Source organism: Podarcis liolepis, assembly GCF_965112155.1.
Source record: "Podarcis liolepis genome assembly, chromosome: 15".
NCBI classification, from domain to species: Eukaryota; Metazoa; Chordata; class Lepidosauria; order Squamata; family Lacertidae; genus Podarcis; species Podarcis liolepis.
Genome location: NC_139566.1, coordinates 31,849,267 through 31,869,381, shown reverse-complemented (window position 1 = coordinate 31,869,381; position 20,115 = coordinate 31,849,267). Strand labels below are relative to the sequence as shown.

Below are 20,115 nucleotides of genomic sequence, written 5' to 3'. Positions count from 1 at the left end.
AACAGATAAGCCGCTAAAAGCCTCTAATAGCGCTAATCCGCTAATCCTTCAATGGGCTTGCTTCGCAAGACGAAAAAAATCGCTAGACGAAGAGAATCACAGAACGGATTCTTTTCGTCTTGCAAGGCATACTTTCTGTGTGAGCAATAAACACAAATGCACAGAAGGATTAAAAATATGACTGAATTGAAAAATAGATGGAGAATGAGACATGCCCATTCCTTTACTCCTTCCTTACCTGGTGAAATAACAGTCTTTCCTATACAGGTAAAACGTTCAGGACCAATGCTGCAAGCAATGGTGGTTTGGAGGTATTTGCAGTCAGCACTGACAGTGGCAATGAAATGCCTTGTAATGTATTCATATAATCTCCATCCATCACCACCTAGAAATACAAATATTTTCCACTCCAGTTTGCATACCACTTTAGAAGAAAAGAAGGAAAGGCAAATTCTAAGGGGAGAAGATGCTAACTTATTCATGTACATTTCTTTAAATCCTTATGCCTCCATATGCATTATGATTCTGCGCCAAAATAAGCTTAACAGCACAAACCCAACCATGTCTACTCAGAAGTAAGTCCTAACGAATTCAGTGGGGCATATTCCTAAGTCACTGGGGTTAGGATAGCCACTGAATTTCCCTCTTTCACTAAGGAAGGTCCACTCTCAATACCAATCTTTCATTTTTATGGCTTCTCAGTTGAGATGTAAGAAACACAGGGTTTGTCTTATATTGAGTCAGGCTAATGGTTCATGTACCCAGCGCTGACTGACAGAATGGGCTCTCAAGGGTTTTAAAGAGTCTTTCTCAGCCAGATCTGGACACGGCAGGGATTGAACTTGGAATCTTCTGCATACAAAGCTAGGTTGCTTTAGCAGGAAGGAATACAAGTGAGACCAACGATGACTGCTTTAAGTTCTAGAAAAAGGAGAAGATAAAGTCCCCACCAGAGAAGAATGGCAGATCAAGTTGATGGATTATGCTGAAATGGCCAAAATGACCGGGAGAATCCGAAATCAGGAAGACCAAAATTTTAATAAGGAATTGGGGAAATTTGTAACTTATCTTAAAAACCATTGTAAACAGTTAAAATCATTAGTAGGATTGGAATATCACCTGTAGTCTAATGGTGAATTTTGGACACAATGGAGAGGTAGAAGATTTGGATTATCATAAAAGATGCAAGAGGAAATGATTAACAGTAGGACCCACCAAGGGGAGGAGGGAAGTCCAAGAGATTCCTTGGAATCTTGTTTTTTATGTTGTAAATTGAATAACATGACTGTAAAATTTTAATTTGGAAAACCAAATAAATACATTTTTTTAAAAAGTTCTAGAAAAAGGACTGCTTTACCAGTTTAAAGGGTACCATCTTAACTCTGGGGACGCGGGTGGTGCTGTGGTCTAAACCACAGAGCCTAGGGCTTGCTGATCAGAAGGTTGGCGGTTCAAATCCCAGCGACAGGGTGAGCTCCCGTTGCTCTGTCCCAGCTCCTGCCAACCTAGCAGTTCGAAAGCACGCCAGCGCAAGTAGATAAATAGGTACCGCTTTGGCGGGAAGGTAAATGGCATTTCCATGTGCTGCTCTGGTTCATCAGAACCGGCTTAGTCATGCTGGCGACATGACCTGGAAGCTGTCTGTGGACAAATGCCGGCTCCCTGGGCCTATAGAGAAAGATGAAAGCGCAACCCCCGAGTCATCTGTGATTGGACCTTATAGTCAGGGGTACCTTTAACTTTACCTTAACTTTCAGTGTGTAGCTCAAATAATTGAGACTAACAACTGGCGTCATTCATGCTCATAAACATACTAAAAAAAAGTATTTGAGAGAAAATTTAAGCCTTATGAATAACTGCTAAGAAAAATACTTTCAAGTCAACTTTACTGTATTATGAGGCCATGCCCTCCCCTCCCCCCAGGTAAATAACTGCTTGCAGGCCCAGCAATTTCCACGAGGTCTAAAAAATGGTAACCAGCCTTTAGGTGTTTAGACTTCTGAATAATCAGTCACCTAGTTCTGCTTCTGTGGCAGTTCTCATTGGTGTTATTGGGGGATGGTCACCAGCATCATGACCCTTCCTTGGTTTGTTGATACCTTCTGACAGTAATGCTTTTACCTAGGGGGGAAACCAAAAGAAAGCATATGTACGTTATGAATGCAGATTTTTATTCATGACCACAATCGGTCTAAGGTTCAGTGATCTTCCACTGATTTCAGTGGGAAACATTTAAGCATCTGCTTTAAAAAAACCCTCACTGAAAGCAATGGTACTTAGGAGAGCTCAACTGTGGCCGGATCATGCCCTTTATATTTCTCATTATTTGTGTAGCAGTTTGCAAAAGGTGCCGTTTTCTTCACAATGCTTTTTCAAATAAATAGAAGCTATAAAAAAATAAAAACTTACTGTTTCAGCCCAGTAAGGATTATTAGCCTGCTGCCTCAAAGAGCCCTTCAGATCAAAGTTCTCTGGATAGTGGGTAGTTTCTGTTCGAGGATAACTGATATAGCCTTGTGTATAAAGCCGTTCAGCTATTTGCATGGCATGCTGTGGTCCCATTCCTAGAAACAAAATATTTACAATTTTTTTAATCAAAAAGTCAATTATCTTATTTAATAACCAAATGTTTAGAGTCACAAGACTTTTTCCAGATTTAATCTTTTCCACAATTTGGAAAGGTCCGTATAGTAAAGGCTATGGTTTTCCCAGTTAGTGATGTATGGAAGTGACAGCTGGACCATAAAGAAGGCTGATTGCCGAAGAATTGATGCTTTTGAATTATGGTGCTGGAGGAGACTCTTGAGAGTCCCACGGACTGCAAGAAGATCAAACCTATCCATTCTGAAAGAAATCAACCCTGAGTGCTCACTGAAAGGACAGATCCTGAAGCTGAGGCTCCAATACTTTGGCTACCTCATGAGAAGAGAAGACTCCCTGGAAAAGACCCTGATGTTGGGAAAGATGGAGGGCACAAGGAGAAGGGGACGACAGAGGAAGAGATGGTTGGACAGTGTTCTTGAAGCTACGAACATGAGTTTGACCAAACTGTGGGAGGCAGTGGAAGACAGGAGTGCCTGGAGTGCTCTGGTCCAGGGGGTCACGAAGAGTCGGACACGACTAAACGACTAAACAACAACAACAACAACAATTTGGAATGTAGAGAGCAGCCACATACCAGATAAGATTACTTATCCAGTTGGCCAAGTGCTGTCTGTTCCAACCGGAACTCACTCTCCTAAATGTCCGTTTACCATCAGGCATCAGGTGCTGTGAGAGACTGAACCCGGGATTTTCTGCAGACAAAGCACTGCAGCAATGGCCCAAGACTCTGAGCTGTGAGCTAAACAAGATGGATACCACTGGGCCACATACTTACCCAATGCAGAGCTGGCAACTCTTAACATCTCTACAGTATTCAGAGCCAGAGGTCTCTGCTTAGCCTTCTCCTTCTTACTCACAGACTCGATCTACAACACAGAAATAAGTCCCTTGGTGAGATATGAGGGGGAAGCAGAAGGGAAAGGCAAGCAATAACATGGTCCTATACATGCCTACTTGAAAGTAAGTCTCATTAGGTGCTACTGGGCTTACATTCAGGTACATTGGTCAAGAATTGCGAGCTAAATTTCTCTCTCACCAATTTAGTATGGAGATGAGGAAGCTAGCAACATGTTTCTATTGTACAGTTGTATCTCGGAAGTCGAACAGAATCCATTCCAGAAGTCCGCTCGACTTCCAAAGCGCAGCTTCTGATTGGCTGCAGGAAGCTCCTGCAGCCAATCGGAAGCCCCGTTGGACCTTCAGCTTCTGAAAGAACATTCGAAAACTGGAACACTCACTTCCGGTTTTCGATCGTTCAGCAGCCGAAACGTTTGACTCCCAAGGTGTTTGGGAGCCAAGGTACAATACAGTGGTACCTCGGGTTACATACGCTTCAGGTTTACATACGCTTCAGGTTAAAGACTCCGCTAACCCAGAAATATTACCTTGGGTTAAGAACTTTGCTTCAGGATGAGAACAGAAATCGTGCTCCGGCGGCGCGGCAGCAGGAGGAGGGCCCATTAACTAAAGTGGTGCTTCAGGTTAAGAACAGTTTCAGGTTAAGAACGGATCTCCGGAACGAATTAAGTACTTAGAATCATAGAATCATAGAATCATAGAATCATAGAGTTGGAAGAGACCACAAGGGCCATCGAGTCCAACCCCCTGCCAAGCAGAAAACACCATCAGAGCACTCCTGACATATGGTTGTCAAGCCTCTGCTTAAAGACCTCCAAAGTAGGAGACTCCACCACACTCCTTGGCAGCAAATTCCACTGTCGAACAGCTCTTACTGTCAGGAAGTTCTTCCTAATGTTTAGGTGGAATCTTCTTTCTTGTAGTTTGGATCCATTGCTCCGTGTCCGCTTCTCTGGAGCAGCAGAAAACAACCTTTCTCCCTCCTCCATGTGACATCCTTTTATATATTTGAACATGGCTATCATATCACCCCTTAACCTCCTCTTCTCCAGGCTAAACATGCCCAGCTCCCTTAGCCGTTCCTCATAAGGCATCGTTTCCAGGCCTTTGACCATTTTGGTTGCCCTCCTCTGGACACGTTCCAGTTTGTCAGTGTCCTTCTTGAATTGTGGTGCCCAGAACTGGACACAGTACTCCAGGTGTGGTCTGACCAGAGCAGAATACAGTGGCACGATTACTTCCCTTGATCTAGATGCTATACTCCTATTGATGCAGCCCAGAATTGCATTGGCTTTTTTAGCTGCCGCGTCACACTGTTGGCTCATGTCAAGTTTGTGGTCAACCAAGACTCCTAGATCCTTTTCACATGTACTGCTCTCAAGCCAGGTGTCACCCATCTTGTATTTGTGCCTCTCATTTTTTTTGCCCAAGTGCAATACTTTACATTTCTCCCTGTTAAAATTCATCTTGTTTGTTTTTGCCCAGTTCTCTAATCTGTCAAGGTCGTTTTGAAGTGTGATCCTGTCCTCTGGTGTGTTAGCCACCCCTCCCAGTTTGGTGTCATCTGCAAATTTGATCAGGATGCCCTTGAGTCCATCATCCAAGTCGTTGATAAAGATGTTGAATAAGACTGGGCCCAAGACAGAACCCTGTGGCACCCCACTAGTCACTCTTCTCCAGGATGAAGAGGAACCATTGATGAGCACCCTTTGGGTTCGGTCAGTCAGCCAGTTACAAATCCACTGAGTGGTAGCATAGTCAAGACCGCATTTTACCAGCTTCTTTACAAGAATATCATGGGGCACCTTGTCAAATGCCTTGCTGAAATCAAGGTAGGCTACATCCACTGCGTTCCCTTCATCTACCAGGCTTGTAATTCTGTCAAAAAACGAGATCAGGTTAGTCTGACATGACTTATTTTTCAGAAATCCATGCTGACTATTGGTGATCACAGCATTCCTTTCTAGGTGCTCACAGACTGTTTGCTTAATGATCTGTTCCAGAATCTTCCCTGCTATTGATGTCAGACTGACTGGGCGGTAATTATTTGGGTCCTCTCTTTTCCCCTTTTTGAAAATAGGGACAACATTTGCCCTCCTCCAGTCTGCCGGGACTTCGCCTGTTCTCCAGGAAATCTCAAAGATGACTGCCAGTGGTTCTGAGATCACATCTGCCAGTTCTTTTAATACTCTTGGATGCAGTTCATCTGGCCCTGGAGACTTGAATACATCTAAACTAGCCAAATATTCTTGTACTATCTCCTTAGTTATTCTGGGCTGTGTTTCCTTTGCTGAATCATTTGCTCCAAATTCTTCAGGTCGGGCATTGTTTTCTTTATCGGAGAAGACTGAGGCAAAGAAGGCATTGAGGAGTTCAGCCCTTTCTGTGTCCCCTGTTTGCATTTCACCATCTTCTCCTCTGAGTGACCCCACTGTTTCTTTGTTCTTCCTTTTGCTACGAACATACCCATAAAAGCCTTTTTTGTTGCTTTTAACCTCTCTAGCAAGCCTGAGTTCATTCTGTGCTTTAGCTTTTCTGACTTTGTGTCTACACGTGCTGGCTATTTGTTTGAATTCCTCTTTGGTGGTTTCCCCCCTTTTCCATTTTTTGTACACATCCTTTTTTAATCTTAATTCATTTAAAAGTTCTTTAGATAGCCACCCTGGCTTCTTTAGGCATCTTCCATGTTTCCGTCTCATTGGTATTGCCTGACGTTGTGCTTTTACTATCTCCCTCTTAACAAACTCCCAGCCATCATGAACTCCCTTTCCTTTTAGTATTGCTGTCCATGGGATCTCACCCAGCACTTCCCTAAGTTTTATGAATTCGGCTTTCTTAAAGTCTAGAAATTGAGTCCTAGTATGCTTGGCTGCTCCTTTCCGCTGTATAGTAAACTTCAGAAGAGCATGATCACTCGCGCCTAATGATCCTTCCACTTCTACCCCACTAACCAGGTCATCAACATTGGTTAGGACCAGATCTAAAATGGCTGTTCCTCTTGTTGCTTCTCCCACTTTCTGGACAATGAAGTTGTCTGCAAGGCCAGTGAGGAATCTGTTTGACCTTATGCTCTTGGCTGAGTTTGACGTCCAACAAATATCCGGGTAATTGAAGTCCCCCATTACTACTATCTCCCTTCCTTTTGCATGCTTGGCCATCTGTTCCAGGAAGGCATCATCTATGTCCTCCGTTTGGCTTGGGGATCTATAGTAAACTCCCACAATGAGGTCTCTGTTATTCTTCTCTCCCTTAATTTTGACCCAAATGCTCTCACTTTGGCTTTGAGGTTCTAAATCTTGGATCTCTTCACAGGTATACACATCCCTGACATATAACGCCACTCCTCCTCCTTTCTTGTCCGGTCTGTTTCTCTGAAATAGATTGTATCCCCCCATTATTACATTCCAATCGTGGGACTTATCCCACCAAGTTTCAGTGATGCCTATTATGTCATATTTAGTTTGCTGTACCAAGAGCTCAAGCTCATCTTGTTTATTTCCCATGCTTTGCGCATTAGTGTACAGACATTGAAGTCCATTAATTATTCCCCCGTGTCTCTTATTTAAGGATTTTTTCCTCCCACCACTAGGTCCGTGTGCTGCTTGCTCCATTTGGTCTATGACATTTGGATGATCATCTTCATTAATTGATAGACTCCTACCTTCAGGAGCACTGTCTCCCTCCCCCACATTAGTCAGTTTAAAGCCCTCCTGATGAGATTTCTGAGATTTTTGGCAAAAACATTTCTCCCAACCGTTGTGAGGTGCAGCCCATCACTTGCCAGAAGTCCATCTTCAAGAAACTGCAGTCCGTGATCTAAGAATCCAAACCGTTCCTGTTTACACCATTTGCGAAGCCAGCTGTTCACTTCCACTATTTTCCCCTCTCTCCCTGGGCCACGTCGTTCAACTGGGAGGACAGACGAGATGACAATTTGTGCATTTAGTTGCTTCAATTTCCTGCCGAGAGCCTCATAGTCTCTTTTGATCTTCTGGAGGCTATTGCTTGCAGTGTCATTGGTTCCCACATGAACCAAGAGGAAGGGGTATTTGTCAGTGGGTTTTATGATTCCTTGCAGTCGTTCAGTTACATCTTGGATCTTAGCCCCGGGGAGACAGCACACTTCCCGAGACATCTTGTCAGGCCCACAGATCACTGCTTCTGTTCCCCTCAGTAGGGAATCCCCTATCACCACTACACGCCTCCTCTTGGGTTTGGTCGGGGTTTTTCCATGAGCTGTCCGTTCCAAGGTCGCCTGCACATTCCCTGAGGACTGACTTTGCTGCTCGTCTTCATATACCTGATCGACTGTAATGAGGGAGAGATCCTCAAATGGAGTCTGCTCTTCGTCCTCCATGCTAGGGGAGAGGACCTCAAAGCGATTGTGTATTTCTAAACAATCAGAGTGAACCCTGGGCCTCCTACTTCTTTGAGTCACGTTTCTCCATATATCTGGCTCCTGTATTGGTGAACTATCCTCCTTCTCAGGGGAGTCCCCTGTCTCCTACTTAACCCGAGGTACCACTGTACTTTTAGTTCCAACACTTTAGGTACCATACAGTAACTGAAAACAGTTTGCCAGGAGTTGCCAAAGTGGTGCCTGTGGATCCTAGTGTGCGTGTGAAAGGTTTCGGTAAATGTCCCCATCAAAATCCACAATGCACAGAAGACTGTTTGCTCTTCCTGAGCAATTCCTCTCCTACATTTAACACACCCTCTTAAACATGCCCACATTTCATTGGATGCCAGGATAAGACTCCCTCCTTCTTTTCTATTCTGTGAACGAGATCTCTGGCCTCCAAAGGTTGGAGACCCCGATACACCATGAGAGAAGATGCAAGGCATTATTTGAACTTTAACACTGAAACAACAGGAGTTCTGAAACCAGAATTCAGCCCGTGTACAACGTTCTCATAGCCTTACCTTCGCTTCTTTTGCAACCTTTGTTATGTTTAGGAACATCTGAGCAATTTCCCTGTCAAACACCCTCACTCTGTCCCACTCGAGTGTCAGACAGCAGTCTTTTTCGTGGCTAACCTGGCAGGAAGAAAATAAACAGAAAAGCTAAAGTATTTTCCGTTCTTCTCCAGCAGTAACCTGTTCTGTAACTGACATAACGGAGAAGCCAAAATGAACCATTGAGGTGGCTTATTCTAAGATGCTGCCCTTAGCAGGATGCTGTGACATGCCAAACTCCCAAGACTAACAGCAGACAAAACCAGTTTGTGATGGCACGCTACCAAGACAAAGATCCAATTTTCAATTTAATTCATTCACTAGATTTGTACACTGCTTTCCTGCCAAGGTGGCCTACAATTTGTTTGTGATTCACGATACAGCCCCTTTGAAACTAATGAATTTGGTCCTTCATTTCTAATAATAATAATAATTATTATTCCCCAGCCACTCTGGGTGGCTCCCAACAGAATATCAATAACACAGTACAGCATTAAACATTAAAAACTTCCCTAAACAGGGATGCCTTCAAATGACTCCTAAAAGTCAGATAGTTGTTTATTTCCTTGACATCTGATGGGAGGGCGTTCCACAGGGCGGGCACCACTACCGAGAAGGCCCTCTGCCTGGTTCCCTGTAACCTCACTTCTCGCAGTGAGGGAACCGCCAGAAGGCCCTCGGCGCTGGACCTCGGTTTCTGGGCAGAACGATGGGGGTGGTGATCCTCCTTCAGGTATACAGGTCCGAGACTGTCCTGTATTTAAGTCACAAACCCATTTGCAACTATCTCAGTTACAGAGAGATTTGCTTGTTACACTTCAAAATTCAAATTTTCTGAAAAGTGGGAAGAACTGAGGAGACATAAGAAACTGAATTGCTGCTGCAACAGAGGCAAGGAGTCGAAACTGTTTGCGTTTAGTTTCCATCCCAGCCTCCAGCATCACTGCTTCAAGGCCTAAGTCAAAAAGTCTGTTAAAAGAGTCCCAGTCTATGGGTAGGTACTCTGTACTGTCTCAGTATTCCTGTGCTTTTCCACTTCTATGGTGGCTGCACTGTAACACCCTTTACTTCAGGTGTGCAGAACCAGATGTAGCCGAACTACAACTCCCATCAGCCACAGCAAGCGTGGCCAGTGGTCAGGGATGATGGGGGTTGTTGTTCAGCAACCTCTGGATGGCCAAAGGTTCCTTACAGCTACTTTAGTTGATCTTATACAGTGGTGCCTCGCAAGACGAAAAGAATCCGTTCTGTGATTCTCTTCGTCTAGCGGTTTTTTTGTCTTGCGAAGCAAACCCATTGATGGACTAGCGGATTAGCGCTATTAGCGGCTTATCTGCTGATCGGATCAGCTGATAAGCGGCTTAACGGCTTAGAAAAAGGGGGGAAGGGAAAAAAAACCAGCAGGAACTCGCAAGACATTGTCGTCTTGCGAAGCAAGCCCATAGGAGATTCGTTTTGCGAAGCACCTCCAAAACGGAAAACTCTTTCGTCTAGCGAGTTTTCCGTCTTGCGAGGCATTCGTCTTGCGGGGCACCACTGTATCTAACCTGAAGCATATTCTATGGTTCACTTTAAAGGCTTGTATTGAATCATGGATTTGTGCTAGTGGAGTTCTTCTGTAGGGGGGAACACCTGCCTGTCTCCAGTTCCTCAAGGTTCGGTGACCCTCTGGGTCAGAAACGGCATAGAAGGCTGCAATTGGTAAAAATGGGTGGTCCTGCCTTGTGATAATAGAAGCTACCACTGGATACAACTCGATACTGTGAATTTTTAACACAATTCTGAAACCTGGGCTAAGCTTTTCTTTTTTTTGCAATTAATATTAATAGCGTGGGCAGAAGCAAATTCTTATTACCACAATTAGTTTCAGGGAGACAGGAATCTCTATATCACTAACCTTGGCTTGCAACACCCAGTAATTTTCAGGCTTGAAAGACTGGATTTTATCATGTCGCTCCACACAAAACCCCAGAGTTGGCGTTTGACAGGGTCCGAAGGAGATTAGTGAGCTGTCTAAATTGCCGTATTTACCCTGGAAGTATTTTGTCTGAAACCTATAAGAAAGATAAAAAAATTAAGTTAAGGTATTAGTTTTCAATGCTGATAATGAAACCTATTTAACGCCAATGATCTACATATATCTAACATTTCAGGAAATATTGTTAGATCAGGACCATCTAAAATGTGTTTCAGTGATCTTGCACGTAAATGTCACATGCAAAATTTACTGGATGTGATTCTTACATTTTATAATTTTAAAATGTGTTGTTTTAAAACTGCTGCTTCTTTTTTTAGTGGCCATCATCTGTACAATGAATGACCCAGTTCACACATAAATGCTAAGCCAAACCATGGGTTAGCATGAACATAGGAGTTCCCAGGGGAAAGAATGGTTGCTGCATTCATCCCCCAGTCCAGCTACACTACTAAGGACTAAGCTATGGTTTGGTTTAGCATGCTCTCCAAACCCGAGTTTGTGGTATGCCTTACTCCAGACTATGAGCCTGAGTTCAGACAACATGCTGACCCAAACCAGGGCTTAGCCCTAGGTAGGGTGATGGCAACAGGACTGGGGGAGGACCACGCAGCTGTGATCCCTTCTCCAGGAACCCACACATTCACATGTCTGCCTTAAGTCATAGTTTGGCTTAGTGTTAAGTGTGAACTGAGTCAATAAATGGTATTGTGTGATTCTTTTTGAGCAACTTAGTGTGAAATAATCTTCCTTGCACATCAGGAATGAGGAAACTGTGGCACTCTGGATGCTGTGTGGATACCTTGTAAATGCACAACCAATTCTCAGATCCAGCTCCTGGCGGGCATCTACTGACAAAGCCTCATTGTGGTTAGGCTCCCCTAAGTTGTTCATGGCATTGCAAATGTCTGTGTCCGTAATAGAACTGAACTTGGCTCTGTATACAGTCCTTTCACTGCCACGAGGTTTATTCATCACAGGAATGGTAGCATCCAGGACCTACGAGATGAAACCAGAGAATGCTTCTTAATTAAAGTAAAAGTGCTGTAAATTAGACACATCCACTCTCAAGTGCCTATGAAGACAATAGGTACACCTCAGGAACATTGCAAGCACCATGGAAACAAATGGGAGACGTTCAAGATCATGACTGTGAATGTTTCATTGATTTCAATGAAGCTTGCGCAACAGAAGTTCCTGAGAGAGGTGAATCCAGAAATTTAGGTCTTTTATCACAGAAAACCAATCTGGTTTGTGGATTGTGGCTCCATTCTTCAAAATGCTGCTGTAGCATGAGAAAGGGAGGCCAGGTTGTAACAAGAAATGTGAGTATCTCAGTTCCCCATTTCTACATTTTCAAGTCTAGAGGGAAGTCTGGCAGAATTCACACCACCACCCTGTCACATTTACCCATTTCAACATGGGCTTTAGCAGATTTCTGGACTGGAAAAATGCTTTGCCCATTTATTTCTCTATGAGCTAATGCAGTATATTATCTAAGAAGCCCAGCTACAAATCAGGAAATCCCTGGATCCAATTTCATCTGCAATGAATTCACTCAAGTAACTTTTGCCAACATAGTCTTAGCCTCCCCATCTGCGGTAGAAAGATAATAATACTGATTTAAGGAGTACAGTGGACCAATTTGTATGCCATAATAAACCATGGTTTACTGTCAATGTGGAGACATTGGGGCATACCATCATCAGTAAAATATCAAAATGAATATTGTTTATATGAATTCACAACAGACAAGTTACCTGCCAGTTTTCTGGATTAGAAGACCTGAATTTTTCTACAAACTATAAAAGAAACAGTTTAAATTCATAGATACCAACTAAAATGTTGCAGTTAAATAATGAATATAAATCAGTCACAGGAATCCTACCTCAAAGCAGATGTTTTCACCTTCCTTGTCACAGTCCAACCACAGAACAATACAGTCACAACCTCTCCCTTCCACCTAAAATACACATGGTCCAGTTACTGTAAAGAAGGCAGATGTGTCGCAGGGTGTCATACAACAGGATAAATAAATGTGCATAGTTCAAAGACAAATGTAATGCTTGTTTTTTAAAAAACAAAACAAAACCTTCAGAACAGCAAATACCTGTAAGAATTTGACCATGTTCAGTTTGGGATTCGCTTCTTTCTTTTCTGTAGGGGCCTTACTGAAAAGTTCAGCTGGATCCACTTTATCCCAGTTGTTGTACTTTCCTGAGAAAGGCAACAGAAGGAAAGACAGGTCTCATTACCTTCAAAGCCTTTTTGTGGCTATCTACCTTAGATAGATAGACCATAAAAAAAGCTGATCGCCAAAGAATTGATGCTTTTGAATTATGGTGCTGGAAGAGACTCTTGAGAGTCCCATGGACTGCAAGAAGATCAAACCTCTCCATTCTTAAGGAAATCAGCTCTGAGTGCTCACTGGAAGGACAGACCCTGAAGCTGAGGCTCCAATACTTTGGCCACCTCATGAGAAGAGAAGACTCCCTGGAAAAGACCCTGATGTTGGGAAAGATGGAGGACACAAGGAGAAGGGGACGACAGAGGACGGGATGGTTGGATAGTGTTCTCGAAGCTACCAGCATGAATCTGACCAAACTGCGAGAGGCAGTGGGAGACAGGAGTGCCTGGCGTGCTCTGGTCCAGGGGGTCACGAAGAGTCGGACACGACTAAATGACTAAACAACAACAACCTTAGAGCAGGAGTAGGCAATTTCCAGAATTTTCTGCAAGAGATTGGTTTGGACCTGTGGCAAGCGCAACTTTATCCCTCCCTGGCAGCTCTCTGGATAGGGAGAAGGTTAAGAGGAAAAATATGGGAATGGTTCCACACACCATCAGCATGTGGCCCCCAACTGCTTACCCCCAAGGGAAAGTGGCCCTCAAAAGAATAAATGATCTTAGAGGATGATGCTTATGTAGTTCAGATATACATGCATTTTTTATCTGACAAGTACAAAAGATCACTCTGGCAACCAGTTATATTCTCTGAAGCAGGTATATAAAAGGTGATAGCTCAGGTAACATTGCCTACTTTTGCCTTCCAATCTAAGGGTTGATTCTCACACAACGCCCCAGTGGAAACATCAAGGCAAAACCACGGTCTGATTGTTGGGGTTGTGCCTCCATCTCGTACACCCCTTGCATATCCTCAATTTCCTCTACCACACCCTGGTTAGCACTAACTATAGTGTGTCGTGACATCTGAACTGGGCAAACAGTGGTTACTGCCTCCAAACAAGGTTTTTTCTTTTTTTAAAAAAAGGAAGAACCTTGTTCATACTGTGGTTTCTAATTCTGGTCTGGAGGCAAACTATGATTTATACTGCTTTAGTAATTAACCGATCCTTGAGAAATTGCTGGAAGTTTTTAGCAAGTGGAACTACTGATCTGGATGCGCACCCTAAATGCCAGTAGGATGCTGGCTTTTTCAGAAAGTGTCAAGGTTCAGCTTCCTAAACATTTCAGTTAGCTCTGCAGAAATTCCTGCCCACTTTTCTTGGCCTCAAATAACAACAGAACCAGATAAAAGTGTGAAGTAGTCAACAGGTGATGCTATACCTATAAAATCCAGTGTCATCACATGGCCGCAGACAGATGTCATCTTGAAACGGGCACTTTGTCCTATGAATGATCCAGTATATTCATGCACTGAACATGCCCCATTCAGCCCTTTGCGAGAGGACATATTTCCTACAAGAAGACAAGCGAATGGTAACAGCAGATATTAAGAATGTCTCTCATTACATTTTTTTTGGACAGAGATTAATCTTGTATATAAAGGAAGGCAAGCATCATTTAGGAAAAATGAATTACTTTTAGCAAAAATGAATTACAGTTGCATTTGGACCACTTAATGACTATAGAAGGGAGACATATTTGGATGTAGTAAATTAGACGGTCATCCAGTATTTCATTTTCCATTTTAATAGGGTGATCCATGGGTGGCAACCCAAATCCAAGTATTCCTGGAGAAAGCTGATCTCCAGGATCAATTCCTGTCACACTTCAGAACAGAAACTGCCTTGGAGTCCCTGGTGGATTATCTAGGCCAGGATTTCCCAAACTTGGGTCTTCAGCTGTATTTGGACAACAATTCCCATCATCCCCGACCACTGGGCCCGGCTAGTTAGGGATGATGGGAGTTGTAGTCCAAAACCAGCTGGAGACCCAAGTCTGGGAAACCTTCAATAGGAACACTACAAGTTTTCTTACTTCCTTAGGTCGGTAGTGGAGAATGTGAGGCTCTCCAGATGTTGTAGGACTCCAATTCCCATCAGAATGGCCAATGCTTAGGGATGATGGGAGTTGTGGTCCAGCAACATTTGCCCAGGCCCTGATCTAATACTTCCATTTTACAAGCATTTGACGTGCAATTTCAATCATACACAGTTAAAGGTGACATGCTTGAAAGTGTGCAGGTCGAGTCCCAAGCAAGGCAGAGAGCTATACACAATTTTTGTGAATGTGCATAACCCTCGGAACTGAACTCCCAAATAAAATGAGGGACTACTGTATCCTGTTTCTAAGCAGGAAGCTCACAAGCAGGACATAAAGTCTACAGCCCTGCTTCACTTCCCTCCTTTCTGATTTTCAGAGGAATACCACTTTTGGTATTATGCTTTAGCTATTATGAATTCAATGGGGATTTACTCCCAAGTTGTGTGAATGGGATTCCAGATCAAATTGATTCAAATGCTATTACAAAAATACTGTCAAAACAACAAGCAAGAATTTTAAAGAAAAAGGATGTAGATCCCTCCTAACCTCTTGAAAGGATTTTGGCTATGGACTGAGCCAGAGAAGGCTTCTCTGCTACCATAAGAACCGTCTTCATCTTCTGCCGGTAGTGAAAAGGGTAATCAAATCTCAAGAAAATTCTGTCTTGTCAACCTAAAGAGAGAAAACAAACCCTGTTTATGACTTATTTGGACTGGTGACCTGGAGAGTCAGTATTTTCCCTCTCAATGTTTTTGTTTCACAAGTACACTGAAAAGCAACTATATATCACCCAGTATTCACATCTTCACAAATCCCAGTGTGTAGTACAGTGATTTTTTTTTAAAAAGGTCTCTTCCAGCTAAATTATGAGAGTAACAGTGCAACCCCTATACATGTCTACCAAGAAGCAAGCCCCATGGAATTTAAATATCTACAGTACATTGCACATAAATGTAAAAAAGGTTAATTCCATTTTATGTAGAGCTTACTTGAAGGGAATTCTATGGAACTGCCATACTCAAAAATAAGGAGAAGTAACACTAATCTCTTTGAAAAAAGGAAAATAGCAAAGATTATTGGTTGAGCAAACATTATGCTAACTCTCCAGTTTGAATAAAATATGGCAACGATGATACGGGCTTTTTAAATGCCTGTAAACACATGCATATTAAAGCTGAGTTCAGTCTACTGCAACTTAGTTCAGAGTTAGTTGTTCTATAAATTTATTAAGACTGGATATGTGAGAAAACCAGCAAAATAGACAGGAGACGACTCCATTTTGCAACTCTGAAATGATTTCAGGAATTGTCAAAATTCAGCAGCAGACCATGCAATCCACTCTCAAAGTGGATACATACCCAGCCAAAAGTACTGAGATTCCAAGAACCATTCATAGTCTGATGCTGCAAAGAATTGTGTACAGAAGTTTCCCAACCTTTTTTGGGCAAAGGCACACTTGTTTCATGAAAAAAATCTCGAGGCACACCACCATGCCAGATGGGGAAAGGTCACTTTTTACTTATGTAAAAAAAAAAAAAAAATTAGTAACAGCATAGAAGGTAATGGTTAGGCTAGCATCCCTCTTCCAAATATGCTAGGTTTTTATTTGCAGGGACTGTTCTACATGGGAAAGCATTCAGCACTGTCATTCTCCCATCTGCCATCTGAATTGGTACTATTCTGGGTCAACTTACTCTGCTGCATGTGTAGATGAAAATGGCACCAAGTGTGGGGGAGGGGGCAGAACAGGTTTCAGATACAGGATATTAAGCATACACGTACTTCAGATTGAACTGGTTGCTTGCTTTGCAAGTTTTCATTTCCCAAATGACTGCCTTGGCAAGCGCAATACCTACCAGGCTCAACGCCGGTCTCGCGCTGCCGCTTCCCGCGCTCTCAAGGACCCGGGAGGAGGAAGGCGTGAAGGCAATCCCGAAGGCGCAAAAACCTCGCGCATGCGCAGGCCTTCCGCCTGCGACAGCCCAGTAGGCCGGCCGAAGCGAGGGATGTGGGAGGGAGCTCGCTCGCCGCCCCGCGTGTGCCTATGTGGGGCATGTTACAGCCCCGTGACGTCAGCGCCACGCAGGCAGCCAGGCAGGCAGACGGCGAGAGCCCCGCGCTGGGCGGCCTCTCCTTGCCGCCCCGCCTCTCGCCGCCCGACTCGCCCGCCTCCCTCCCACGGCACACCAGGCAACGTCTCGCGGCACACTAGTGTGCCGCGGAACACCGGTTGGGAAACACTGGTGTACAGTATAGGCATCACATTTCTCCTCAAGCTCATGTTTCAGGTATGTTTTAACAGCTCTGTAGACTCTATTAGGAGCATTTTATGTATGCACATTGAAAAACATCATTATCTGTCCCAGAATATATTCACCAGGCAAATAATAATTCAAACTAACACCCATGTTTATTCTAATTTCTAAGCCTCCCTGTCTCCAAAGGTCCAAATTAGGTAATCCTATTTTTAAAATGATATCTGTAGAACTCACACACAATCTGCTGTTCATAATTCCAGTAATCTATTGATTTCCGTGGAAGGGTGGCCCTCCCAATGCTTGCGCACAGGACTATGGCCTTAATGTTTTAAATTTCAGTTCCAATATACCCTGCCTTTAAATAATAATAATAATAATAATAATAATAATAATAATATTGCTTACAATAAGTCAAAGTGCATCGCTGACCAAAAAATAAAATAAAATAAAATCCAATATATTAACCCTGTTAATTTTGCCTCCCTGTATAAGACATTTCATATTTTATTTTGCAATGCCGCGCAAGCAGGCAGCAAACGCCCCCGAATCCCGCCATACTTCCTTCCAAGCAAACACGTAAACGAGGCCTTCGCGAGGACAGTCGCGCTTCGCGTGTATTCAGTATCAGATACACACGATACGCTCCTCCCCTGCACCGAGGAAGTAAGTCGCTGCACCACCTCTCCTCTCTCTTAAAGTTCTTACCAGGAATTGAAAAAGGCGCCGTTTCCAAATAAAAGAAATCAGCAGCTTCCACTCCGACGCCAAACGAATTTGGGGGTTTTGCTTGGGCTTTTCAAAATAATAATAATAAATAATCACAATCACGTCGTTTCCCCTGCCTCTCCCCCTCCCTCAGCTCGCGCTAAAAGGCGGCCCAGCTTGGAAGCGGATTGCGGGGCGGGGGGCTGGAGAAGCGCCCCCTGGCACCCCCTTCAAAATGTCCCCCACCCCACATCTCTCCGCTCCTTCTCCCCACACAGGCGAGGCGGGCGGCCCTACTCACCCGGCGGGGCGGCCTCAGAAGGCGGCGGCAGCGGCGGCCATTGCCGAGGCTTCCACTGCCGGGTCACCTTCGGGCCCTCCCCTTCCCAGGCGTGGATGGAGGAGAGGCGGAGATGCTCCTGGTACCCTGCATCCCTCCAGGCGTCTCCGTTGCCATAGAAACGCCCCCCTCCTCCAACTTCCCTCTTCCCTTCTCCTTTCTCTGCCCCGTCGCTCGGCTCGAGGTGTCTCTCTCTCTGTGTGTTTGGTTTTTAAGCGCACAACACACCTACACCCCGGTGTGGGGACTGACTGACTCGTTTCTTTCCAAACCACGACACGGATTTCGTTTCGTTTTTTTCCCTATACAAAAACGTGATTTGCCCCACAAATAGTAAAAAAGGTAACACGGGAGAACCGGGGGGAAAGTCACGGCCCACCTTGAAAACGCACCGAAGTCAAAATGCTATAAACTCGGCTCTCTGAGCAGCTGGGTAGGCTTGCCTAAGCAAGAAAGTTTTTAGCATTGTTGTTAATAATTATTGTTTTTTTATATATTCATTCATTCATTCATGCCCTGTTTCTCCCCCGCCCCCGGACTCAGGGAAAAATTATGTATCTTTAAATTTTCATAATAATAAAATTGCATCCTTATAACTGCTATTGTTACCATTAAGGCATTGTTGCATTTGTTTGTTTGTTATTATTTCTAATCATAGTAATTAATGCATTATTTCTTGTTTGTTTTACACATTTTTAGATTTTGTAATGATAAGATTAATAATCGGTTTTATTATTAGTAATGTATTGTTATAATGTTCATTTATTATTTATTTTTAAATTCTACTTCGATAAAATGCATGTCTATCAAAGTTCTGTTTCTTTGTTTTTGCAATAGTATAGGGTATTATTATTGTGTTGTTTATTTTTATTAATTTTTTACAATTTAGAATAATCATAGAATCGTTACTAGTATTATTAGCCTACGTTTTCTCCAAGGAGCTTTGAAGTGGATTTACAGCATTTTTTCTCATCTTCTTTTTATTATTCTGTATTATTTTATTGCATTTATATCCCACCAAGTATATCCCAAATAATAAATAAGAATTTTTATTCACTGTTTTACTGCATTTATATCCAAGGGGAACAAGGTCCAAGAAGTACACAGTTCTCCCTTCTTCTTCTATCCACACAACAGACCTGTAGGTCTGCTGAGGCACTGCTGAGACACTGCGGCTGGCCCAAGGTTACCCTCTGAGCTTTGTGGCTAAGTGTGGGATTTGAACCACTTTATATTCACAGCAACGCTGTGAGGTACAAACAATAAGGAGTCTTGTGGGACCTTAGAGACCTTGTGGCATTATCTTTTGCGGACTACATTCTTCTTTATCAGATGTATGCAGTATTATCCTGATTTGCAGGTACACATGGTATGACAAAGGGACTTCAAACAGTGAGGCCAGAGGGAAATGAAATGCAGTCAGTGAAAAGTACCTAATTAATAGTGGTAATTCCCAAAACAATTGTTAACAACACAGGCATCCTGGCACTGGTAAGCTAATTAACATAAAAATGTTAAAAATGTTGGGTGCCTCAGATTCCTGAACCCATAACATTCATCTCCTTCTGTGCTCTCAAGAAAGAGTGTGAAATTAGGAAAGGTGGGGCATCAGAACACAATACAGTGGTACCTCGGGTAAAGAACTTAATTCGTTCCAGAGGTCTGTTCTTAACCTGAAACTGTTCTTAACCTGAAGCACCACTTTAGCTAATGGGGCCTCCTGCTGCTGCCATGCCGCCACCGCATGATTTATGTTCTCATCCTGAAGCAAAGTTCTTAACCTGAGGTACTATTTCTGGGAGTCTGTAACCTGAAGCGTCTGTAACACAAGGTACCACTGTATTGTTCCTTGAAACACTAACAAACTATTGCAAGCAAATCATCTCATTGCCACAAACGAGCACAAAGCAAGTGGAACAATTCCATTCCATTCCATTGGAGGGCAGTAGTACAATATTGCAAATGTATTTACGGAGAAACTGCCAACCATTTGTTTTGCAGACTTTCAGCATTAAGAAGCAATGCCAAAGAGAGAAGTAGGCATTTAAAATCCAAATTTTAATCCAGAAGCCTTTCTAGCAATTTTACAAGTGTGGATCAGAACGGCAAAGAGAGCGCACGGAAGCCAACCTTTTCCCCAGCCTTAATCCTAAATTATTTGACTTCCAAGCAAACAACTTCAACAAATAAAC

General features: G+C 43.3%; 1 protein-coding gene and 1 long non-coding RNA gene across 6 annotated transcripts in view; one reads left to right on the top strand and one right to left on the bottom strand.

The window, feature by feature from the left end:
• The window catches only part of TOP3B (DNA topoisomerase III beta), a 26,660-nt gene extending 8,601 nt beyond the window's left edge, over positions 1-18,059 (bottom strand). Inside the window, exons 1-13 of one of the 5 annotated variants that reach the window (XM_083479032.1) lie at positions 17,885-18,059; positions 17,113-17,233; positions 15,167-15,292; positions 13,961-14,092; positions 12,504-12,610; positions 12,282-12,356; positions 11,196-11,392; positions 10,274-10,472; positions 8,386-8,499; positions 3,380-3,470; positions 2,410-2,564; positions 2,016-2,121; positions 239-385 (exon numbers count right to left, since the gene is read on the bottom strand). In XM_083479032.1, coding sequence (XP_083335158.1) covers positions 239-385; positions 2,016-2,121; positions 2,410-2,564; positions 3,380-3,470; positions 8,386-8,499; positions 10,274-10,472; positions 11,196-11,392; positions 12,282-12,356; positions 12,504-12,610; positions 13,961-14,092; positions 15,167-15,236 — 1,393 coding nt within the window. In that variant the 5' untranslated portion in view covers positions 15,237-15,292; positions 17,113-17,233; positions 17,885-18,059. Of the gene's footprint in view, positions 1-238; positions 386-2,015; positions 2,122-2,409; positions 2,565-3,379; positions 3,471-8,385; positions 8,500-10,273; positions 10,473-11,195; positions 11,393-12,281; positions 12,357-12,503; positions 12,611-13,960; positions 14,093-15,166; positions 15,293-17,112; positions 17,234-17,583; positions 17,852-17,884 lie in introns of those variants that run through there. The other 4 variants (XM_083479034.1, XM_083479030.1, XM_083479033.1 and 1 more) reach the window with 4 other exon arrangements.
• On the top strand, positions 17,347-20,115 carry LOC310695116. The gene is made up of 3 exons (XR_014519928.1): positions 17,347-17,541; positions 19,284-19,414; positions 19,925-20,115. It is a non-coding gene; the product is annotated as an uncharacterized lncRNA (long non-coding RNA).